We start from the raw sequence: 24,593 nt of genomic DNA, 5'->3' as shown, positions 1-24,593 counted from the left end.
CAGATGACCAGCAATCCATGAAGATGAGTAGTGGGATATGCAACATTTCAGCTAACTCAATGTAGCCATTTTCAAGCAATGTGAACAGTGTTACAGGGAGGGCTTAAATCCTCCGCAGGATGTGACATCATACATAGTAATCAATCAGTGTACAAAGAGTTACTTAGTCTCTTAACAGAATATGGAGTGTACCAATGAATACATATTAATCAGTTTTCCGATAATGAACAAGTGAAAAACAATATGTGTAAATACAGAGGTGAATTCACAGACAACCACCGCAGCACGCCCGTTTGTAAACATATCAATAGCGCATGTCAGGCGGTTGCATAGCAACCAAGCACACTAAACACACCAGGAGGGGACTTACTCCGTGGCAGAGATAGGCTTCCCAGTCACACACTTTTATTTTACGGGTTTTTATGGACCCGGTGATACTATATATGTAGGGTTTGTGTTATGATTTTGTTGCGATCTGGTCATGGCACAGAACACTGAGCCACAGGACTGCGCGATCTCAGTGTGGGTACTGACACGTCAGGTGTCACTGTAAGTCTAGTGAGAGTAATACTCGTGTGTTGGCGGCCATCTTTGATTGTGGAAAGTCGTTCTCATAGTCAGTACAAGGATGAATGGAGCTAGGGAGATACCAACAAAGTATCACGATACAGTTCATATTTTGGTCAACATGGGGTGGTACAGGACTCCCAGGTTGGTCAGTCCAGAAATGGTAAGTGCACAGCTAATTTTCACTCGGAGACCCGATTGTGTTGCCATGGATACCAAACAGAGTCTGGTCAACCTTGTACGACCATAGGTACTGGTACCACTGCACAAGGTACTTCCAGGGTCAATGTCCATCTAAAAAAAGGGTTCATCAGCAAAACAAGACTTAAAGACATGGCTGAAGGGTAAGTAAAAAAATGAAATTAAAATAAAGTCCAACGTTGATTGCAGATCGATGTGGATTACTGGGAGTTTGTTGGTGGTTGCCTCTCAGTGAAGTGAGGAAAGTTATCTAAATATAAAAAAAGAAATAACACAATCAGTAATAGATACATGATCCTGTAGGATGAATAGACAAACCTCCTAACATAGATAAATGTGTAGTGCATATATTTCGGTTGGGAAACTAGGACATGCTTAGTTCAGGGTGTTAAGGTTAAATTCTACATTGAGACCGATTGGTTGTAGTGAATTCAATCTGTGAATCCATTCGGTTTAACGTCTTTAAAGGACCTTCTGTCTGTCAATCACCTCCTCTACTCAGAGGTGGAACATAATCTGTAATGCAGAACCTGAGGTGGAATAATTTATGGCCAAATTCAGAGAAGTGTCTTGGAACCGGTCAAGCTTAGACGTGTTAATGGATGACCGATGGTTGTGTAGTCTTAATCTGCATTCATTGGTTGTCTCCCCCACATAAATTTTGGGGCAAGGACATGTCAACACATAGATGACGTGGTCGGACCTGCAGGTCATATGGTGCTTAATCGGGTACTTAATGTTGGTCATTGATTTAGTGAATATGTCACCTATCAGCATGCAGTTTTCGCAGCTCATGCACGGTTTACAACCCGGTTTCAATATCGCGGAAAGATTCTATTTTTTTGGCAGTGGGACCAATGTCACTCGTCACCAGATGGTCCTTCAAATTTCTGCGTCGGTTGTAAGAAAACAAGGCAAAGGACTTAAACTCTTTAATGTTGTCACGATAATGTGTAATGATTGTCCAGTGTTTGCGTATCACTATAGAGATAAATTGGCTATGTGCTCCATATGTGGATACAAAGGGGACCCTATTTGGTTTATTCCTACCCATTTCATTAGATTACAGTAATGTCTGTTTATTGAGATTTCTAACTTTATCCCTATATCTAGCAACTAGTTGAGTGGGGTAACCCCTGGATATGAATTTGCTGACATCTCTATTAATCTTATGTCAACCTGTATTGGGTCATCAACAATTCTCCGGACCCTAATCATTTGAATGTAGGGGAGAAAATCCACTGTTCTTTTAGGATGTGCACTGTCATATCTAAGGAGGTTATTATGGTTGGTAGGTTTAATGTACAGGTCAGTCTTGAGTCTGTTTGCATCAATGTACACACTGGTGTCCAGAAATTGAATGGCAGTTGTAGAAAATGACTTCGTAAATTTAATGTCAGGGTCCATTGAGTTCAGAGATTTAAAAAAGGCAATAAAATTGCCCACGCTTTCAGTACAGATTAAGAAGATGTCATCAATATAACGCCACCACTTCAGTACATGTACATAAAATGGTGACGAATATATTGATGACTCCTCCAACTCTGCCAATGAGATATGTGCATATGTGGGGGGGCCATATTGGCCCCCATCATAGTCCCACGTAATTTTAGAAAATAATCGTCGCCAAATAAAAAGTAGTTACATGTGAGTATAATGTCCAACAGGTCTAGGACAAACCCCTGACTGGTGTTAGATAGATCAGTGGTGCTCAGAGCTTTCTTAATGCAGGAGTGGCCTCCTTCATGGTTAATGCTGGTGTAAAGACTTGTTACATCAAATGATGCATGAAGAGCATTCGGGATGACCTCTACATCCCTTATTTTAATAAGGAAATCAGACGTGTCCCGAATGTAGGATTTGACAGATACAGCTAACCGACATAGGATTGTATCCACAAATATTGCTGCAGGAGATAATACCGAATTTCTCCCCAAAACAATTGGTCTTCCAGGTGGAGCACTTAAGCTCTTGTGGATCTTCGGTAGACAGTACAGTACCAGAGAGACTAGTTTCTCGGGAATCAAAAACATGTGAGTGGCGTTGTTTATGACATCAATGGCTTAGGCACCATCCACTAGTAATCTAAGTCTTTTCAGGACCCAAGGTAGAGGATTCTCAGACAGCTTGTAGTATACCTCTTTGTCTGAATTTCCTGTATTTATTTATCCTGGTCCATAACAATGGCTCTTCCCTTGTCGGCGGTTTTTATAACCAATTTGTCATTATGTAACAGTTCAGTAAGGGCTCATCTAGCAGCCCAAGGTAGGTTGTTACGTAACCTGGGCTGGCTGTCTTGTACCCATCTGTTTTGTAGTGCTAAAACATTCTGTTTCACCAATGATACAAATGTTTCTACTTCACAGGAGTTGACAAATGGCATGATATAACTCTTGTCGAAAAAATCCAACTCTTTGAGACATAATTCTGGTAAATTGTCATGTACAACAGTAGAGCTAGAGGGGACTTGTTGGGAAAACCACACCTTAACTGATCTAAAAAACCGGGCCAGTTCAGCCTCAAATTTTAGCCAATCTACCTTTTCAGTAGGACAAAAAGATAGTTCCTTACTTAATAGATCCAATTGTGTATGAGATAACGAAATGTAAAAGTCATTTGCAGTTAAACAGACTACATACAGTCATTCTGGAAGACGGTCAGGGACCATATAGCTTCACACTGGCCACACTGGTGGAAAATGGGGAAATACAGGGGGATGTGAGGGCAGAAATACACGCCTTTCTATTGGTAGCCAAACACAGCATAATGAGGCATTGGATATATTCTATGACCCTTACCATGTCATAAGTGACTACACAGATGAGGTATTTAACCCCTTAATGACCGCCGTATCGGGCTTCTACAGCTGTCATTGAGGGTACTTCTCCTGACGCGCAGCCATAGAAGAAGATTTCGGGACATCGGGTCCTGTGATGTCACAGCCCAGACCCTGCACTAACACCCGGGATTAGAAAAACTCAGATCCTGGGTGTTAACCCCCATGGTGTGTAAACGGCCAAGCATGACCACGGCATGTAACCTTGTCCCACGTGGATCGGACCCCCCCCCCCCTGGTGTGCTTACCAGGGGATCCGATCCCTCCTGCCGCAGCCCCGGGTTCCAACGAGTGACCCGAGGCTTCTGGCTCCTGTCCCCACCAGGTTCTGCCTTTCAGGCAGGACCCGGCTGTGTGTAACTGAGCATGCTCAGCATGCTCAGTTACTTACAGTATACACTGCAATACAAGTGTATTGCAGTGTAAAGCCAAGAAGTAGAAAAAGTGAAAAAGTTAAAAATAAAAAGATTAGCTCATTTTATAATATAATTAAATAAATACATAAAATAAAAGTCCCATAATCTCCCCAGTTACACATAAAATGCAAATAAAGTATATAAACCACAAAAACACGTACATGTTTGGTATCATGGTATCATTTGGTGAATGATGTAAAAAAAACTCGACAAACTAATGTATAATTTTTCATCAAACACCATCACAAAAAATGTTCTAAAAAGTGATAAAAAAAAGTAACGTTCCCTAATATCATACGACTGAAAAGAACAACTCTTTTCACAAAAAATAAGTCCTCAACCAGATCTGACAACAGAAAAATACAAAATTTATGGCCCTAAAAAGTTGTCAATAGTAAAAACAATGCAATTTTCTCCAATATTGGTTTTGCGCAGGAAAATTGATCAAAGATAAGAAAAACTATATAAATAACAATTGTATTGAACCAGAGAAAAAAGATAAAATATTATTTTATGTCACGGTGAGCGGGGGGAAAGAAATGCTAAAAATCCAAAATAAAAATTGATGTTTTTATTTGTGTCCCCCTTGAAATAGTAAATAAAATCTCATGAATAAGCTTTAGACTCCCAAAATTATCTATACATTGTATATCATCCCGTAAAAAATAAGCCCTCATATGTTTGCATTACCAAAAAAAATAAAAATGTATAAGTCGTACAATGTGACAATACAAATCTGCTGTACAAAATTGCGCCTTCGTTCATTCTATACTCGGCCGTGCGCCCGTACAGCAGTTTACCACCAAATATGGGGTATCAGTACACTCAGGAGGAATTGGGCATCAAACGTTGCAGTGCGTTTCATCATTTATTCTGAAACTGTCAGTTTTGGCCTAAATGAATAAATTTTCAAAAAAAATTCTATAGTTTCTAAATAACAGGTCCATATTGTTTTAACCCATGTGAACCACTTAAAGGGTTAATAGACTTAATAGAAGTTGTTTTACATACATTGAGGGGTAAAGTTTCTATAGTGGGGTAATTTATGGGGTTTTACTATTATTAGGCCTTTCAAAGTCACTTGGAAGATGAGTTGTCCCTCAAAATGTTAGTTTTGGCAATTTCCATGTGAGAAAAATCGCACCTAAAGGTTTGCGCCTCACAACATTCTAGAAAAATGAGGATATAGATATAGATATATAGATTATAGAATATATAAAGGGGTACTATGAGAATTAAAAAAAATATATATTTTAGGCAAAAGAATGTACTTTTTAAAAGGGATTAAAGGAGGAAATGCACCTCATAGTGTGTTATCCAATATGTGGTCAGAAACTGCTAAAATCTTGTCACTAAAAAAGGTATGTTATCCCTCAAAAATAAGCCCTTTAAGCCCTTACATGACTATATTAAAGGAAACCTACCACTTGTAGTGGCAGGTTTCCGATGAAAATACCGGGCACCAGCTCAGGGTGAGCTGGTGCCGGAGCTTATTTTAGTTAGTGTTTTAAACCGCGGTATCGCGGTTTAAAACACTTTTTAAACGTTATAGCCGGCGCAGGCAGGTACGCGCTCAGCGTACCTGCCTGCGCCGGCTACAACGTTTAAAACACTAACTAAAATAAGCTCCGGCACCAGCTCACCCTGAGCTGGTGCCCGGTATTTTCATCGGAAACCTGCCACTACAAGTGGTAGGTTTCCTTTAACAGAAAAATAACATTTCATAGCTTGTCAAGTTGGCCAATGAAAAATAAATAAAATTGCTCCAAGCTTTAAAACAAAAGTGCCTGGGGCCAAGGTTTTGCATTAATATATATATATTTATGTGCATCTTCATCTGTAAAAATTGATTATTGAAACATGTATACATTAAAATCTTCACTTATGCATTAATAAAATCCATGAGGGGTTAAGTTTACAAAATGGGGTAATTCTCTGGGGAAAGGGGTTTCCACTTTTCTGGTATCTTAGGGACTCAACAAATGCACAGAGCTCAAATGCTTACGGAGATGGGCCTGAACTTTATATCTAATGCAAGAAAGCTACAACAGATTGGTGAGAAAAAAAATACAGCTCCATAAAAGAAAATGTTTTCAGGGGTGAAGATCGAAAGAGCATTAGTAAACAGTGATAATGAACCTTTAATAAAAAAAAGGGGCATTGGAACCTGAATTGAACCAGTTAATTGCTTGCTTCTTTATATATTATAACAGTTTTTATGGTACTTTATTTTTAATCGCACGTGAGACTTTAACTTGGATAGTTTTATTAGTTACGTGTCACAGAATAAATCGATGTCAAATGCCGTTTTAGAATTTTGAACAATTATTCACTGAGCAAAAACGGATATATAAGATAAAACATAACTTTTATTGTGGCGTCTAAAACAAAATTGGGAGGGACAAACCAATCTAAAATCCAGCCACAGTCATATATTTCTCTTGACTTGGCTCTATAGAGTTAATGGAGTCTAAGCTCGGTGTAGAACACTGTCGAGGTAACACCTAAATGTGCAATATAACAGAATTGATGATCCACTGTATTAGACTTCCATTCCTCCTAGAAGTGTGTTTGGTTGAGCAGACAACAACACTGAATGTGCATGCACTTAGCCACACTGCTGGTGAGTACTGAGTTGGGAATATCGACTATATGTCAGTCTTGTCTGGTTACAACACCAACCCTGGACGACTAGATTAAGATCAATTCTCTATGCCACCACTAGATGTCAGTCATATCCCATTAACTCATACGTGACTCACACACAGCAGGTCACAGGGAGACGTAGTGGCGTCTAGATCCTGACACAACACTCCTCTCTCTAGGAATTCTGTGGCAACACATCATATGCACATGTAGACACCTATAGGTTCCCCAAGTTTCATTGTCTCACTATCATGGGACCCTACTGACATGTTATGCCTGTTTACAGATGTCTACAGCTACAGAGTATGACTAGCCTTTGATAGTATGGACACACATACTCATATGACTGCACCAACTTTTTAAACACACATTAGTACATCATATTCTTCTGATATACTTAGCCCTATTAGGTACAAAATGTCAACATGCACACTGCTGCATTCAGATTCACATATGCATGTTTGTTTGAGATGCATATGATGTTCATGCATACCCAAAGACCTAACTAATGCTGGTACATGACAATACTATGCACTATAGCAGATCTTTTCTACTTCTAATTTCATCCCTACGCGTTTCCCCCACAATACTGATGGGTTCATCAGGGGATATAGAAATCTAAGATATAGAACAAGTAGGTGTTTAAAATAATAAACAGAGCACCGGCGTCCTGATGGTGGGCGCCGGTGGTAACATAGTCAGCCGCGAGTTGCAGCTCTAAGACGCCAGAATTTGAAGAGAGGCAGGTCCCACCCCTCAGCCCATCCCTCCTGAGGAGGCCTCTCGATTGGCCCATTGGTTCAGGCAGAGTGACCAATCACGGGAGGGAGTGGGAGGGGCCAAAAACGGGATGACAGCCTGTAGATAGTGGATGAGAAAGGATAGAAGACATCAGGGTAAGTATCCTCTTAGAGGTCTTCCAGTACTTTAATGCAACCCTAGATCATTTAGTTAGTGCAATAAAGCCCTTAACATTCAGTATTAACTTCCAACAGTAGTTAGAAAGCCTGTGGAGGTTATCATATTGGCAAAGCAGACATTATGTTGATAACCATAATAACAATGTCTGCAGGGCAGACAGGTTTGCTGGGCAGACACTATAATAACAATGTCTGCAAAGCACCTATCAGAGTGTCAGATTACCCGACCTGATATTAGATTGTATATCATGTCGGCCAAGGGTATTTACACAGTATGTGAGCTCATATTATCTATAGGGGGTAAAGATAAACCCCTAACGTCCAGAAATGAGCAACGAACATACAGGACTGTTTCTGGTGTATCACATATCATAGTTAAGGACGTCAGGTATAAGGTGAAGGCTTATAGATCAATCAATAAATGCCGAGAACGAGATGTTATCGTTCAGACCTGCTGGCTTGACGCAGTTGATGCGAAAGATCCATTGTGCCTCTTTCCTCAATATCTGTTTGTCCCAGTCCCCTCTTCTTGGGGACTTCCTTACCTTCTCTATAGCCTGAAAAGATAAGGCTCCGGGGTCACCTCTATGACATTGATGTATGTGATTGGAGATGGGTTTGTCTCTTGAATTTCTCACATCCCCCACGTGTTCCAGGATGCGATTTTTAAATTCCCGGTATGTTTTCCCTACATAATTTAGGGGACATGGACAAGTGATCAGGTAAATCAGTCCCATTGTCTGACAATTTACAAATTCTCTGTTGTCGTAAGGGTATCCAGGCAATAGAGCATTTTTTATCTGCCCGAGGGACCCATTTGAGGGAGCACAATCAACTGGTTGTGGATCTTGTACTCTTTATACTGGAGCACAATTACTTTTTGTTTGATGGCCGCTTCTTCCACCAGCTGAGGGGAACTGCGATGGGGAGCCCGATGGCTCCCACATACGCTAACCTCTTCCTCGGCTGGTGGGAGGAGCGATTTGTCTTTACAGAAGAGATGGAACAATGGACATCGAAGATGTTATTGTGGATTAGGTACATCGATGATGTGCTCATCTTGTGGTCAGACACTGCAGATACCTTTCAGGAATTTGTGGGGACACTCAATGTCAACCCTGTAGGGTTGAGTTTTACGTCAGAAATTCATAAGGATAAAATTGCTTTCCTTGACCTGGAAATAGTGAAAAAAGAGGACGGTAAACTAGAGACGACGGTGTTCCGAAAACCTACGGCATCGAATAGCCTTCTAGCATGGCAAAGCCATCACCCTCCTCCACTCAAGCGAGGCATTCCGAAAGGACAGTTTCTCCGGATACGGAGAAACTGTTCCTCGGATGCGGATTTTCAGGTCAAATCTGGCGACCTCACAAGAAGGTTCCTTGATAGGGGATATCCTTTAACAGTGATTGAGTCCGCAAGAGAAAACGCAAGTACCACCAAGAGAGCTGACTTGCTGGTTCCCAAGAGGAGAGAGGAAAGCGAAGAAGTAATTCGCCTGATTGGTACCTATGATAACCAAGCTCCTGCAGTGAGGGACATCATGAAAAAGTTTTGGTACATCCTGAAAAAAGATAGTGATATTAGGGATAAACTCGATAGTCACCCTTCTATCACGTACAGAAGAGGGCGCAATCTAAAGGACCGTTTGGTCCACAGCTTCCTCACTCCCTCTGCCTCGGAAACCACTTGGCTGAATAGAAACCGTATCAAGGGTACTTTCAAATGCGGAAGGTGTAAGGCCTGCAAATATGTACACCAGACCAAATCATTTATGAGTGCATCAACATCCATCGTTTACGACAACAGAGAATTTGTAAATTGTCAGACAATGGGACTGATTTACCTGATCACTTGTCCATGTCCCCTAAATTATGTAGGGAAAACATACCGGGAATTTAAAAATCGCATCCTGGAACACGTGGGGGATGTGAGAAATTCAAGAGACAAACCCATCTCCAATCACATACATCAATGTCATAGAGGTGACCCCGGAGCCTTATCTTTTCAGGCTATAGAGAAGGTAAGGAAGTCCCCAAGAAGAGGGGACTGGGACAAACAGATATTGAGGAAAGAGGCACAATGGATCTTTCGCATCAACTGCGTCAAGCCAGCAGGTCTGAACGATAACATCTCGTTCTCGGCATTTATTGATTGATCTATAAGCCTTCACCTTATACCTGACGTCCTTAACTATGATATGTGATACACCAGAAACAGTCCTGTATGTTCGTTGCTCATTTCTGGACGTTAGGGGTTTATCTTTACCCCCTATAGATAATATGAGCTCACATACTGTGTAAATACCCTTGGCCGACATGATATACAATCTAATATCAGGTCGGGTAATCTGACACTCTGATAGGTGCTTTGCAGACATTGTTATTATAGTGTCTGCCCAGCAAACCTGTCTGCCCTGCAGACATTGTTATTATGGTTATCAACATAATGTCTGCTTTGCCAATATGATAACCTCCACAGGCTTTCTAACTACTGTTGGAAGTTAATACTGAATGTTAAGGGCTTTATTGCACTAACTAAATGATCTAGGGTTGCATTAAAGTACTGGAAGACCTCTAAGAGGATACTTACCCTGATGTCTTCTATCCTTTCTCATCCACTATCTACAGGCTGTCATCCCGTTTTTGGCCCCTCCCACTCCCTCCCGTGATTGGTCACTCTGCCTGAACCAATGGGCCAATCGAGAGGCCTCCTCAGGAGGGATGGGCTGAGGGGTGGGACCTGCCTCTCTTCAAATTCTGGCGTCTTAGAGCTGCAACTCGCGGCTGACTATGTTACCACCGGCGCCCACCATCAGGACGCCGGTGCTCTGTTTATTATTTTAAACACCTACTTGTTCTATATCTTAGATTTCTATATCCCCTGATGAACCCATCAGTATTGTGGGGGAAACGCGTAGGGATGAAATTAGAAGTAGAAAAGATCTGCTATAGTGCATAGTATTGTCATGTACCAGCATTAGTTAGGTCTTTGGGTATGCATGAACATCATATGCATCTCAAACAAACATGCATATGTGAATCTGAACTCAGCAGTGTGCATGTTGACATTTTGTACCTAATAGGGCTAAGTATATCAGAAGAATATGATGTACTAATGTGTGTTTAAAAAGTTGGTGCAGTCATATGAGTATGTGTGTCCATACTATCAAAGGCTAGTCATACTCTGTAGCTGTAGACATCTGTAAATAGGCATAACATGTCAGTAGGGTCCCATGATAGTGAGACAATGAAACTTGGGGAACCTATAGGTGTCTACATGTGCATATGATGTGTAGCCACAGAATTCCTAGAGAGAGGAGTGTTGTGTCAGGATCTAGACGCCACTACGTCTCCCTGTGACCTGCTGTGTGTGAGTCACCTATGAGCTAATGGGATATGACTGACATCTAGTGGTGGCATAGAGAATTGATCTTAATCTAGTCGTCCAGGGTTGGTGTTGTAACCAGACAAGACTGACATATAGTCGATATTCCCAACTCAGTACTCACCAGCAGTGTGGCTAAGTGCATGCACATTCAGTGTTGTTGTCTGCTCAACCAAACACACTTCTAGGAGGAATGGAAGTCTAATACAGTGGATCATCAATTCTGTTATATTGCACATTTAGGTGTTACCTCGACAGTGTTCTACACCGAGCTTAGACTCCATTAACTCTATAGAGCCAAGTCAAGAGAAATATATGACTGTGGCTGGATTTTAGATTGGTTTGTCCCTCCCAATTTTGTTTTAGACGCCACAATAAAAGTTATGTTTTATCTTATATATCCGTTTTTGCTCAGTGAATAGTTTTATTAGTTAGAAGACAAAAATAACTCAAAATGTTAACTTTGAATTTTTTTTTTATAAGCAGTAAAATTGAATAAACCTTTGACAAAATATGCGGGAAATATGTTGTCACTAGAGATGAGCGAACACTAAAATGCTCGGGTACTCGTTATTCGAGACGAACTTTTCCCGATGCTCGAGTGCTCGTCTCGAATAACGAACCCCATTGAAGTCAATGGGAGACTCGAGCATTTTTCAAGGGGACCAAGGCTCTGCACAGGGAAGCTTGGCCAAACACCTGGGAACCTCAGAAAAGGATGGAAACACCACGGAAATGGACAGGAAACAGCAGGGGCAGCATGCATGGATGCCTCTGAGGCTGCATAATCGCACCATTATGCCAAAATTATGGCCAACAGCATGGCCATGACAGAGTGACAGAATGAAGCTAGATAGCATCTAAAACATCCAATAATTGACCCTGACACTATAGGGGACGGCATGCAGAGGCAGCGGCAGCAGCGGCAGGCTAGAGAGTGGCATGGCGACATACCCTAAATGGACTCAGGCTTCAAACCAATGGGTGGCAGAGAGGAACCAAAGGAGGTGAGCAAGAAGCGCTCAAATAATATCGGTACATGATAAAAGTTTGCCAGTATATTTTGTGGATTACACAGCAGGGTGGCGACAAAGTTAACATGGAAGCCATGAAAACAACCCAAAATTCTGCCTGACACAGCTCGTTTGATAAGGGGACCATGTATGGAGGCAGTGAACTAGTAGTAGATTAAAGGTGCTGCAGTTAAAACTATGTTAGTTGGATCTTGGCATGGAGCTGGCGCTCCGCTGCCAGGCGAGCTTTCGCCAATCCAAGCCCCTGTCTATAGGCTACTCCCCAAACAGCACTTCTAAGAACCTTTTGTATAAGATCAAGTGTAGTAGCGTTCTTATAAGTTTAGGATATGGCGGGTGAGGGGAATGTAAACAGATGCGCAAGAAGCGCTGAAATAATATCCCTAAATGGTAAAAGTTTGCAAGTATATTTTGGGGATTACACAGCAGGGTGGCGACAAAGTTAACAACTTTGATGTGGAATGCCCTGTAATAGCTCTTGGGCGGTGTGCCTTTTATCGCCTAGGCTCAGCAGTTTCAGCACCGCCTGCTGTCGCTTAGCGACGGCACTGCTGCTGTGCCTAGAGCTACCGACTGATGGCGCCATGCCCACGGATGGTAATTCGGAGGAGGAGGAGGTGGAGGAGGGGTGGGAGGAGGTATAGTAGGCCTTTGAGACCTGGACCGAGGTAGGCCCCGCAATTCTCTGCGTCGGCAGTATATGACCAGCCCCAGGGTCAGACTCGGTCCCAGCCTGCACCAAGTTAAGTGTAGTAGCGTTCTTATAAGTTTGGGATATGGCGGGTGAGGGGAATGTAAACAGATGCGCAAGAAGCGCATGATGCGCATGGAGCTGGCGTTCCGCTGCCAGGCGAGCTTTCGCCAAGCCAAGCCCCTGTCTCTAGGCTACTCCCCAAACAGCACTTCTAAGAACCTTTTGTATAAGATCAAGTGTAGTAGCGTTCTTATAAGTTTAGGATATGCCGGGTGAGGGGAATGTAAACAGATGCGCAAGAAGCGCTGAAATAATATCCCTAAATGGTAAAAGTTTGCCAGTATATTTTGTGGATAACACAGCAGGGTGGCGACAAAGTTAACAACTTTGATGTGGAATCCATGAAAACAACCCAAATTTCTGCCTGACACACCTCGTTTGATAAAGGGACGATGTATGGAGGCAGCTATATGGACGACTTTTGGAGGTAGCAATGGAGACAACGTGTGGAGGCTGCTATGGAGACAATTTAATTTGGATAGTGCCTGTATGTGGCAGTCCCAAACATTTTTCAAACCAGAGGAGCAGGTAGGTGGCCCTCCAGTAAAATGGGATAGATTGAGTGCCTGTATGTGGCAGTCCCAAAAATGTTTCAAACCAGAGGAGCAGGTAGGTGGCCCTCCAGTAAAATGGAATAGATTGAGTGCCTGTATGTGGCAGTCCCAAAAATTGTTCAAACCAGAGGAGCAGGTAGGTGGCCCTGCAGTAAAATGGAATAGATTGAGTGCCTGTATGTGGCAGTCCCAAAAATTGTTCAAACCAGAGGAGCAGGTAGGTGGCCCTGCAGTAAAATGGAATAGATTGAGTGCCTGTATGTGGCAGTCCCAAAAATGTTTCAAACCAGAGGAGCAGGTAGGTGGCCCTCCAGTAAAATGGAATAGATTGAGTGCCTGTATGTGGCAGTCCCAAAAATTGTTCAAACCAGAGGAGCAGGTAGGTGGCCCTGCAGTAAAATGGAATAGATTGAGTGCCTGTATGTGGCAGTCCCAAAAATGTTTCAAACCAGAGGAGCAGGTAGGTGGCCCTCCAGTAAAATGGAATAGATTGAGTGCCTGTATGTGGCAGTCCCAAAAATTTTTTAAAACAGAGGACCGGGTAGGTGGCCCTCCAGAAAAATGGAATAGATTGAGTGCCTGTATGTGGCACTCACAAAAATTGTTTCAAACAGAGGACCGGGTAGGTGGCCCTCCAGAAAAATTAAATGCATGAAGTACTATAGCAAGAGCCAGTGGGCCCTGTCAAAAAATAGCCATTTTCCTCTGCTTTACTGTACAAAGAGGAGGAGAAGGAGGAAAATGAGGAGGAGGAGGAGGAGTGGATCAATTATTCAGGTTGAGCTTCCTTCACCTGGTGGAGATTGGAAATTCTGAGAAATCCAGCCTTTATTCATTTTAATAAGCGTCAGCCTGTCAGCGCTGTCAGTCGACAGGCGTGTACGCTTATCGGTGATGATGCCACCAGCTGCACTGAAAACCCGCTCGGACAAGACGCTAGCGGCAGGGCAGGCAAGAACCTCCAAGGCGTACAGCGCCAGTTCGTGCCACATGTCCAGCTTTGAAACCCAGTAGTTGTAGGGAGCTGTGTGATCATTTAGGACGATGGTATGGTCAGCTACGTACTCCCTCACCATCTTTCTGTAAAGATCAGCCCTACTCTGCCGAGACTGGGGACAGGTGACAGTGTCTTGCTGGGGTGACATAAAGCTGGCAAAAGCCTTGTAAAGCGTACCCTTGCCAGTGCTGGACAAGCTGCCTGCTCGCCTACTCTCCCTCGCTACTTGTCCCGCAGAACTACGCACTCTGCCGCTAGCGCTGTCAGAAGGGAAATACTGTTTCAGCTTGTGCACCAGGGCCTGCTGGTATTCATGCATTCTCACACTCCTTTCCTCTCCAGGGATGAGAGTGGGAAGATTTTGCTTGTACCGTGGGTCCAGGAGAGTGAACACCCAGTAATCGGTGCTGGAATAAATTCTTTGAACGCGAGGGTCACGGGATAGGCAGCCTAGCATGAAATCTGCCATATGCGCCAGAGTACCAACGCGTAAGAATTCACTCCCCTCACTGGCCTGACTGTCCATTTCCTCCTCCTCCAACTCCTCCAACTCCTCTTCTTCTGCCCATACACGCTGAACAGTGAAGGACTCAACAATGGTCCCCTCTTGTGTCTCGCCAACATTCTCCTCCTCTTCCTCCTCATCCTCCTCCACCTCCACCTCCTCCGATATGCGCTGAGAAACAGACCTCAGGGTGCTTTGGCTATCAACAAGGGAATATTCTTCCCCCGTCTCTTGTGACGAGCGCAAAGCTTCCGACTTCATGCTGACCAGAGAGTTTTTCAACAGGCCAAGCAGCGGGATGGTGAGGCTGATGATGGCGGCATCGCCACTGACCATCTGTGTTGACTCCTCAAAGTTACTCAGCACCTGACAGATATCAGACATCCACGTCCACTCCTCATTGTAGACTTGAGGAAGCTGACTGACCTGACTACCAGTTCTGGTGGAAGTTGACATCTGGCAGTCTACAATCGCTCTGCGCTGCTGGTAAACTCTGGATAACATGGTCAGTGTTGAATTCCACCTCGTGGGCACGTCGCACAACAGTCGGTGAGCGGGCAGTTGGAGGCGGCGCTGCGCTGCCCTGAGAGTGGCAGCATCTGGGCTGGACTTCCTGAAATGCGCACAGATGCGGCGCACCTTCGTGAGCAAATCAGACAGATTGGGGTATGTCTTGAGGAAACGCTGCACTATCAGATTTAACACATGGGCCAGGCATGGCACATGTGTCAGTCTGCCGAGTTGCAGAGCCGCCACCAGGTTACGGCCGTTGTCACACACAACCATTCCCGGCTTGAGGTTCAGCGGTGCCAGCCACAGATCAGTCTGCGCCGTGATGCCCTGTAATAGCTCTTGGGCGGTGTGCCTTTTGTCGCCTAGGCTCAGCAGTTTGAGCACCGCCTGCTGTCGCTTAGCGACGGCACTGCTGCTGTGCCTAGAGCTACCGACTGATGGCGCCGTGCCCACGGATGGTAGTTCGGAGGAGGAGGTGGAGGAGGGGTGGGAGGAGGAGGAGGCATAGTAGGCCTGAAACACCTGGACCGAGGTAGGCCCCGCAATCCTCGGCGTCGGCAGTATATGAGCAGCCCCAGGGTCAGACTCGGTCCCAGCCTCCACCAAGTTAACCCAATGTGCCGTCAGCGATATATAGTGGCCCTGCCCGGCAGCACTCGTCCACGTGTCCGTGGTCAGGTGGACCTTGTCAGAAACGGCGTTGGTCAGGGCACGGATGATGTTGTCTGACACGTGCTGGTGCAGGGCTGGGACGGCACATCGGGAAAAGTAGTGGCGGCTGGGGACCGAATACCGAGGGGCGGCCGCCGCCATGAGGTTGCGAAAGGCCTCGGTCTCTACTAGCCTATAGGGCAGCATCTCCAGGCTAAGCAATCTGGAGATGTGCACATTAAGGGCTTGGGCGTGCGGGTGGGTTGCACTATATTTGCGTTTCCGCTCCAGCGTCTGGGGTATGGAGAGCTGAACGCTGGTGGATGCTGTGGAGGATCGTGGAGGCGACGATGGGGTTTTTGTGCCAGGGTCCTGGGCAGGGGGCTGACTAGCAGCTGACACAGGGGAAGGAGCAGTGGTGTGCACGGCCGGAGGTGAACGGGCTTGTTGCCACTGAGTGGGGTGCTTAGCATTCATATGCCTGCGCATACTGGTGGTAGTTAAGCTAGTAGTGGTGGAACCCCTGCTGAGCCTGGTTTGGCAAATGTTGCACACCACAGTCCGTCGGTCATCCGGTGTTTCCTTAAAGAACCTCCACACTTCTGAAGATCTAGCCCTCGCCGCAAGAGCCCTCACCACGGGAGCTTCACTAGTTGACAGTGGCGCTGATGCACCAGCTCTGGCCCTGCCTCTCCGTCTGGCCCCACCACTGCCTCTTCCAACCTGTTCAGGTCGAGGACTCTCCTCCGTCTCAGAAGCACTGTGTTCACCCGGCCTCTCAACCCAGCTTGGGTCTGTCACCTCATCATCCTCCGATCCCTCAGTCTGCTCCCCCCTCGGACTTCCTGCCCTGACAACAACTTCCCCACTGTCTGACAACCGTGTCTCCTCATCGTCGGACACCTCTTTACACACTTCCACTACGTCAAGAAGGTCATCATCACCCACAGACTGTGACTGGTGGAAAACCTGGGCATCGGAAAATTGCTCAGCAGCAACCGGACAAGTGGTTTGTGACTGTGGGAAGGGTCCAGAAAACAGTTCCTCAGAGTATGCCGGTTCAAATGCCAAATTTTCCTGGGAGGGGGCAGACTGGGGGGGAGGAGGCTGAGGTGCAGGAGCTGGAGGAGTGGGGATTTCGGTGACATGGGTGGACTGCGTGGAAGACTGACTGGTGGTGGACAAATTGCTCGAAGCATTGTCAGCAATCCACGACATCACCTGTTCGCACTGTTCTGGCCTCAACAGTGCTCTTCCACGAGTCCCAGTAACTTCAGACATGAACCTAGGGAGTGTAGCTCTGCGGCGTTCCCCTGCTCCCTCATCAGCAGGTGGTGTCTCACCCCGCCCAGGACCACGGCCTCTGACCCCTGCAGTAGTTGGACGCCCACGTCCCCGCCCTCGTCCTCTACCCCTAGCCCTCGGGTTAAACATTTTGAAAATGAGAGTTATAACTTTTTTTTTTTTTTTACTTCTTTTTGTTTTTTTTGGTGTTTTTTTGTGTGTTTTTTTTTTTTTTGTGTTTTTTGTTTTTTTTTGAGTTTTTAAAACCAAACAATCCTATCCTATTGCTATGGCTATTTTCTAGCCAAGTATCAAAGGAAGCACACTACTATGCCAGATGAGATGACACTGAGTTATTGCCTAATAGAAATCCAACCCCTACTGAATTTTGCCACTTCGGCCTTTGCTATGGATATGTGCGCCACTAAGCGCAGAACACAGCGGTCGCAAGTCTCACTACAAATTGCTCAGAATTGGCAAGTACATGCACTGCAGAAACTACAGCCACCAGCAGATCAACCAGAAATCAAATATATAGAACGCTACTGTAGGCTTCAAGAAGCTGTTTGTATTCTCCTATGGCTATTTTCTAGCCAAGTATCAAAGGAAGCACACTACTATGCCAGATGAGATGACACTGAGTTATTGCCTAATAGAAATCCAACCCCTACTGAATTTTGCCACTTCGGCCTTTGCTATGGATATGTGCGCCACTAAGCGCAGAACACAGCGGTCGCAAGTCTCACTACAAATTGCTCAGAATTGGCAAGTACATGCACTGCAGAAACTACAGCCACCAGCAGATCAACCAGAAATCAAATATATAGAACGCTACTGTAGGCTTCAAGAAGCTGTTTGTATTCTCCTATGGCTATTTTCTAGCCAAGTATCAAAGGAAGCACACTACTATGCCAGATGAGATGACACTGAGTTATTGCCTAATAGAAATCCAACCCCTACTGAATTTTGCCACTTCGGCCTTTGCTATGGATATGTGCGCCACTAAGCGCAGAACACAGCGGTCGCAAGTCTCACTACAAATTGCTCAGAATTGGCAAGTACATGCACTGCAGAAACTACAGCCACCAGCAGATCAACCAGAAATCAAATATATAGAACGCTACTGTAGGCTTCAAGAAGCTGTTTGTATTCTCCTATGGCTATTTTCTAGCCAAGTATCAAAGGAAGCACACTACTATGCCAGATGAGATGACACTGAGTTATTGCCTAATAGAAATCCAACCCCTACTGAATTTTGCCACTTCGGCCTTTGCTATGGATATGTGCGCCACTAAGCGCAGAACACAGCGGTCGCAAGTCTCACTACAAATTGCTCAGAATTGGCAAGTACATGCACTGCAGAAACTACAGCCACCAGCAGATCAACCAGAAATCAAATATATAGAACGCTACTGTAGGCTTCAAGAAGCTGTTTGTATTCTCCTATGGCTATTTTCTAGCCAAGTATCAAAGGAAGCACACTACTATGCCAGATGAGATGACACTGAGTTATTGCCTAATAGAAATCCAACCCCTACTGAATTTTGCCACTTCGGCCTTTGCTATGGATATGTGCGCCACTAAGCGCAGAACACAGCGGTCGCAAGTCTCACTACAAATTGCTCAGAATTGGCAAGTACATGCACTGCAGAAACTACAGCCACCAGCAGATCAACCAGAAATCAAATATATAGAACGCTACTGTAGGCTTCAAGAAGCTGTTTGTATTCTCCTATGGCTATTTTCTAGCCAAGTATCAAAGGAAGCACACTACTATGCCAGATGAGATGACACTGAGTTATTGCCTAATAGAAATCCAACCCCTACTGAATTTTGCCACTTCGGCCTTTGCTATGGATATGTGCGCCACTAAGCGCAGAACACAGCGGTCGCAAGTCTCACTACAAATTGCTCAGAATTGGCAAGTACATGCACTGCAGAAACTACAGCCACCAGCAGATCAACCAGAAATCAAATATATAGAACGCTACTGTAGGCTTCAAGAAGCTGTTTGTATTCTCCTATGGCTATTTTCTAGCCAAGTATCAAAGGAAGCACACTACTATGCCAGATGAGATGACACTGAGTTATTGCCTAATAGAAATCCAACCCCTACTGAATTTTGCCACTTCGGCCTTTGCTATGGATATGTGCGCCACTAAGCGCAGAACACAGCGGTCGCAAGTCTCACTACAAATTGCTCAGAATTGGCAAGTACATGCACTGCAGAAACTACAGCCACCAGCAGATCAACCAGAAATCAAATATATAGAACGCTACTGTAGGCTTCAAGAAGCTGTTTGTATTCTCCTATGGCTATTTTCTAGCCAAGTATCAAAGGAAGCACACTACTATGCCAGATGAGATGACACTGAGTTATTGCCTAATAGAAATCCAACCCCTACTGAATTTTGCCACTTCGGCCTTTGCTATGGATATGTGCGCCACTAAGCGCAGAACACAGCGGTCGCAAGTCTCACTACAAATTGCTCAGAATTGGCAAGTACATGCACTGCAGAAACTACAGCCACCAGCAGATCAACCAGAAATCAAATATATAGAACGCTACTGTAGGCTTCAAGAAGCTGTTTGTATTCTCCTATGGCTATTTTCTAGCCAAGTATCAAAGGAAGCACACTACTATGCCAGATGAGATGACACTGAGTTATTGCCTAATAGAAATCCAACCCCTACTGAATTTTGCCACTTCGGCCTTTGCTATGGATATGTGCGCCACTAAGCGCAGAACACAGCGGTCGCAAGTCTCACTACAAATTGCTCAGAATTGGCAAGTACATGCACTGCAGAAACTACAGCCACCAGCAGATCAACCAGAAATCAAATATATAGAACGCTACTGTAGGCTTCAAGAAGCTGTTTGTATTCTCCTATGGCTATTTTCTAGCCAAGTATCAAAGGAAGCACACTACTATGCCAGATGAGATGACACTGAGTTATTGCCTAATAGAAATCCAACCCCTACTGAATTTTCCCACTTCGGTCTTTGCTATGGATATGTGTGCCACTAAGAGCTAAACACAACGGTAGCAAGTCCCCCTGCTAATTCCTCACAAAATGGTAAAAGATGCAAATTAAAATAAAAAAAGTAGAACGTTATTGTAGCCCTAAGAAGGGCTGTTGGGTTCTTTGAGAATCACTCCTGCCTAACAGTAAGCTAATAGAACACCCTAACGCTTTCCCTGACCAGCAGCAGCTCTCTCCCTAGCGGCATCCAGAGACAGAATGATCCGAGCAGCGCGGCCAGCGGCTAGTCTATCCCAGGGTCACCTGATCTGGCCAGCCAACCACTGCTATCGACGTGTAAGGGTACCACGTCATGCTGGGTGGAGTGCAGAGTCTCCTGGCTTGTGATTGGCTCTGTTTCTGGCCGCCAAAAAGCAAAACGGCGGGAGCTGCCATTTTCTCGAGCGGGCGAAGTATTCGTCCGAGTAACGAGCAGTTTCGAGTACCCTAATGCTCGACCGAGCATCAAGCTCGGACGAGCATGTTCGCTCATCTCTAGTTGTCACCCTTCCCAACATCCAGAGACAGATGCAGAGTGTAAAAGTACTTCTGAATCTCTGTCTTTCCTGCAGCTCCTTTGCCATTCTGCCTTCATTACACTCTGGAAGAGGTGGGGTATTTCAAACACCTATATTTTCTGAATGTGGCATCCAGAAACACAGTTTTGGTATCATTTTAAAGAGGAGACTCTACTGTTTAAAACCACTACGTAACAGGAAGTGCAACAGAACACAAGATTTACACAATTAAAGTGGTAGTGAGATCATAAATATATTGTAAAAATCATATTTCTTATCATTACGTTTATACATGTGCTATCTGCTTGGTGTATGTGTAATTAGGATGTTTATAGCCGTATAGCAGGTGTGAAGTGTTACAAGGATTATTCATCAAATTAGTTTTTATTTCTAACTCATTCAAGTTTGCCTGTATGGTCCTGTAATTTTGTCTGTTTTTCTCTTCTAGCTACAGCCATAAATTTTTCAGTTATAGTAGCTTTTCTACTTTGGAAGCCTAATGCACATGAGTTTGCCATGTTCTTTGTATTTCCTGCATTATGGGGAATGGCAGATGCTATCTGGCAGACTCAAACTAACTGTAAGTATAAAAGTACAAACTCTTTATTAGTGCTTCCAATAATCAGTGCATTAATATTGCTGGCAGAGTGCATCCATTGGTGGTTGAATAGGTCCTGGGCTGTTCTCAGAGCTTGCATTCCCCATATAAAGTGGTCTAAGGGAAGAGAGCAACCAATACCAGAGTACAGTCCTGTTGCTCTTTTCTCAATAAACTGTGCTAAACAAATTGGAGGCAGAATTTTCACTGGGGAAAGATGCTCTTATATTTAGTTCAAAAACAATGTTGTTGTACATTACTTAAATGATAAACAATTAAATGTCATAATACAAACATAAAAAACTGAAAATACAAATAATAATAATTTGCAATTTACATGATTAAATGTCCTCATATGCTGGCTAAATCAGATCAGATTAGATTACGTCATATTATCACAATCATAATCAGTTATAGAGCACATGTTATTTCAGGGTCGGACTAGGGTACATAGGGCCAACCAGTAAAATTGATTCTGGGGCCCACACTAAATATTACTGGGATATTTGGGTAATTTTAGGCACTGGCACAGGAGACAGTGAAACAATGACCTAATACTGGTATGCCCCTCTCTTTTGTAGGGCATGCTAGCATTATGTTAGGGCATAAATGGGAAGAAAGGTCTTACACTCCAGATAAAAAAAAAATTGAATCACAGTCAGGCCCCATGCACATATCCGCAGCAGCAGACGTGTGTTGTAAGTTACAAGCTGGCTGGAGAACGAGGGGGTGAGCTGCGCTACAATACCAGCTGCATTACCATTTATTGACAGTTGAGGTCTTCCTGAGTTGATCAGCCTCAGATTCCTATTAACCCTTTCAGGACCTGGCCCTTTTTTGTTTTTTCATTTTTCACTCCCCATGATCAAAAATCTATAACTTTTTTATTTTTACACGTACAGAGTTGTGTGAGGGCAAATTGCACTTCATAGTGATGGGAAGCAGGAAAAATATTCCAAATGCAGTGAAATTGGTAAAAAACGCATTTGTGCTGTTTTCTTGTGGGCTTGGATCTTACGCCTTTCACTGTGCACCCCAAATTACATGTCTACTTCATTCATTGGGTCGGTACGATTACGGGGATAACAAATTTATATAGATTTTATAATGTTTTCATACATTTAATAAAATTAAAACCCCCTGTACAAAAATTTTTTGGGGGATTTTGCCATCTTCGGGCGCTAATAACTTTTTATACTTTGGTGTATTGAGCTGTGGGTGGTGTCGTTTTTTGTGAATTTTCATGACATTTACAATGTTATGATTTTTAGGACTGTCCGACTTTTTGATCACTTTTTATAAAATTTTAAATTTTTTTTTAAAATGGCAAAAAAGAATTTGGGGGTGATTTTCCATTACGGGGTTAAACGCAGTGAAAATTATTTAAACTGTATTTTGATAGATCGGGCATTTTCGGATGCGGCGATACCTAATGTGTTTATGATTTTTTTGTTTATTTATATTCATATCAGTTCTAGGGAAAGTGGGGTGATTTTTACAATTTTTCAGACTCCCTAGGGTACTTTAACCCTAGGTTGTCTGATCGATCCTATCATATACTGCCATACTACAGTATGGCAGTATATGGGGATTTTACTCCTCATACATTACAATGTGCCGCCATCTTTTTGAAGCCGCCGGCAGCCGATAAGCCTTAGCTGCAGTATGCAGCAAAGACTTACCGGCTATGGAGAGGGCTCAGCCTGTGAGCCCTCTCCAATCACCCGCGGCCGACCCGTGACATGCTATTACGTCACGGGTCGTGAAATGGTTAAATGTATGGGAAGTTTAATTTCGTAACACACTGCATTGGCAGGGCCATTTCCTCCTCATAGCCACAAACAAGGGCCAAGTGGATAATCTTATCTTCTCTTATAAACAAGGATGCCAAGTAGCAGTTACCAAGAGTTGACCTGAAGAAGACACCATGCAAATGCATTGGAATGGCTCCTCATTTTGATTGATATGACCCATTGATGACTTGATGACCCAGACCATGTAGCATGACACTACCCTTCCATTTTGTTCTGCAATATTATTTCTTGTATATTTATTGTTTGGAATATATGACACAGTATTTGTGTTGTAATATATAATAATTATAATACAATTGGCAACACCTGGAAGAGGCACAAAAGAGAAAAAAACATTGATCATACCGACAAAGTCTTTTCTGCTGCATATATATATATATATATATATATATATATATATATATATATATATTAGTTTGCTTCAATGTGATACCTTAATTTTTGTCCATTCTTTTATCATGTTATATATTGCTTTGAATGGCTTTCTATGGCTTACTTCTTATCTCCCTTCTTATTTTCCAGCGCTTTACGGACTATTATTCGATGATCACAAAGAAGCGGCCTTTGCCAATTATCGCTTATGGGAGTCTTTGGGATTTGTGATTGCGTATGGATACAGCACATTTTTATGTGTGTCAGTTAAATTATACATTTTACTTGCTGTGCTTGTACTTGGCATGGTACTTTATGCATATGTAGAACATAGAGAAAAAAAAAAAGAATCTAGCAAGATGGTTGAACGAGACTCAGATGATTCTCTAGATAATCAGATGGTAAAGTAGCTTGTGGATACTTTTTTGTGTGTGTCACTTAAATGATTCATTTTACGTGCTGTACTTGGCATGGTTCTTTATGTGGAATAGAGACAAAAAAATTAGCAAAATTATTAAACAAGACTGGATAAAAGACGGTAAAGTATCATTTGGTGTTATGTTAAGGGGGTGGTGACAGTTTGGCACTAGTCATTGAATGAATTTATAGTGGAGCTTTCAATATGTTATGTCCCCTTGATTACCTATATTTATAAGTATGACTGTTTGAGTACAATGCTTCCTAATACATCAGGACCATATTCATATTGTCAACCCCTTAGTGTAAATTCAGGAATTTTATAACTTACATAAAATAAGAGAATATGTTTTATATTAAACAATATTCCACACAACACTCTCCAGTCACACCGTGAATGCAGTGAATGTTACATGGCCATTGTAAGTTACTATTGTATGACACACCTTTCTTTTATTCCCAGAGGTTTATTGTACATAAAGAAAATTACTTCAAGCTAATATTTATAAAAATAATTTCTGAAGTGTCATTTTAGACCTAGCAAGTATCTACACTATACATTGCATAGAATAGAAGAAAATCCCA

General features: G+C 43.4%; 1 protein-coding gene across 3 annotated transcripts in view; it reads left to right on the top strand.

Annotated features, from left to right (window-relative positions):
* The window catches only part of UNC93A (unc-93 homolog A), a 133,366-nt gene extending 109,238 nt beyond the window's left edge, over window positions 1-24,128 (top strand). For 2 of the 3 annotated variants that reach the window (XM_072141173.1, XM_072141171.1), the window contains exons 8-9: window positions 21,256-21,387; window positions 23,742-24,128. In XM_072141173.1, the coding sequence (XP_071997274.1) occupies window positions 21,256-21,387; window positions 23,742-24,001 (392 nt within the window). In that variant the 3' untranslated portion in view covers window positions 24,002-24,128. The remainder of the gene's footprint in view (window positions 1-21,255; window positions 21,388-23,741) is intronic. The other variant, XM_072141172.1, reaches the window with a different exon arrangement.
* The last annotated feature ends 465 nt before the right edge of the window (window positions 24,129-24,593 follow it).

This window comes from Engystomops pustulosus, chromosome 3, assembly GCF_040894005.1.
Source record: "Engystomops pustulosus chromosome 3, aEngPut4.maternal, whole genome shotgun sequence".
Lineage (NCBI taxonomy): Eukaryota > Metazoa > Chordata > Amphibia > Anura > Leptodactylidae > Engystomops > Engystomops pustulosus.
The sequence above is the reverse complement of the archived record's forward strand: the minus strand, read 5'-3'. Positions and strand labels throughout refer to the sequence as shown.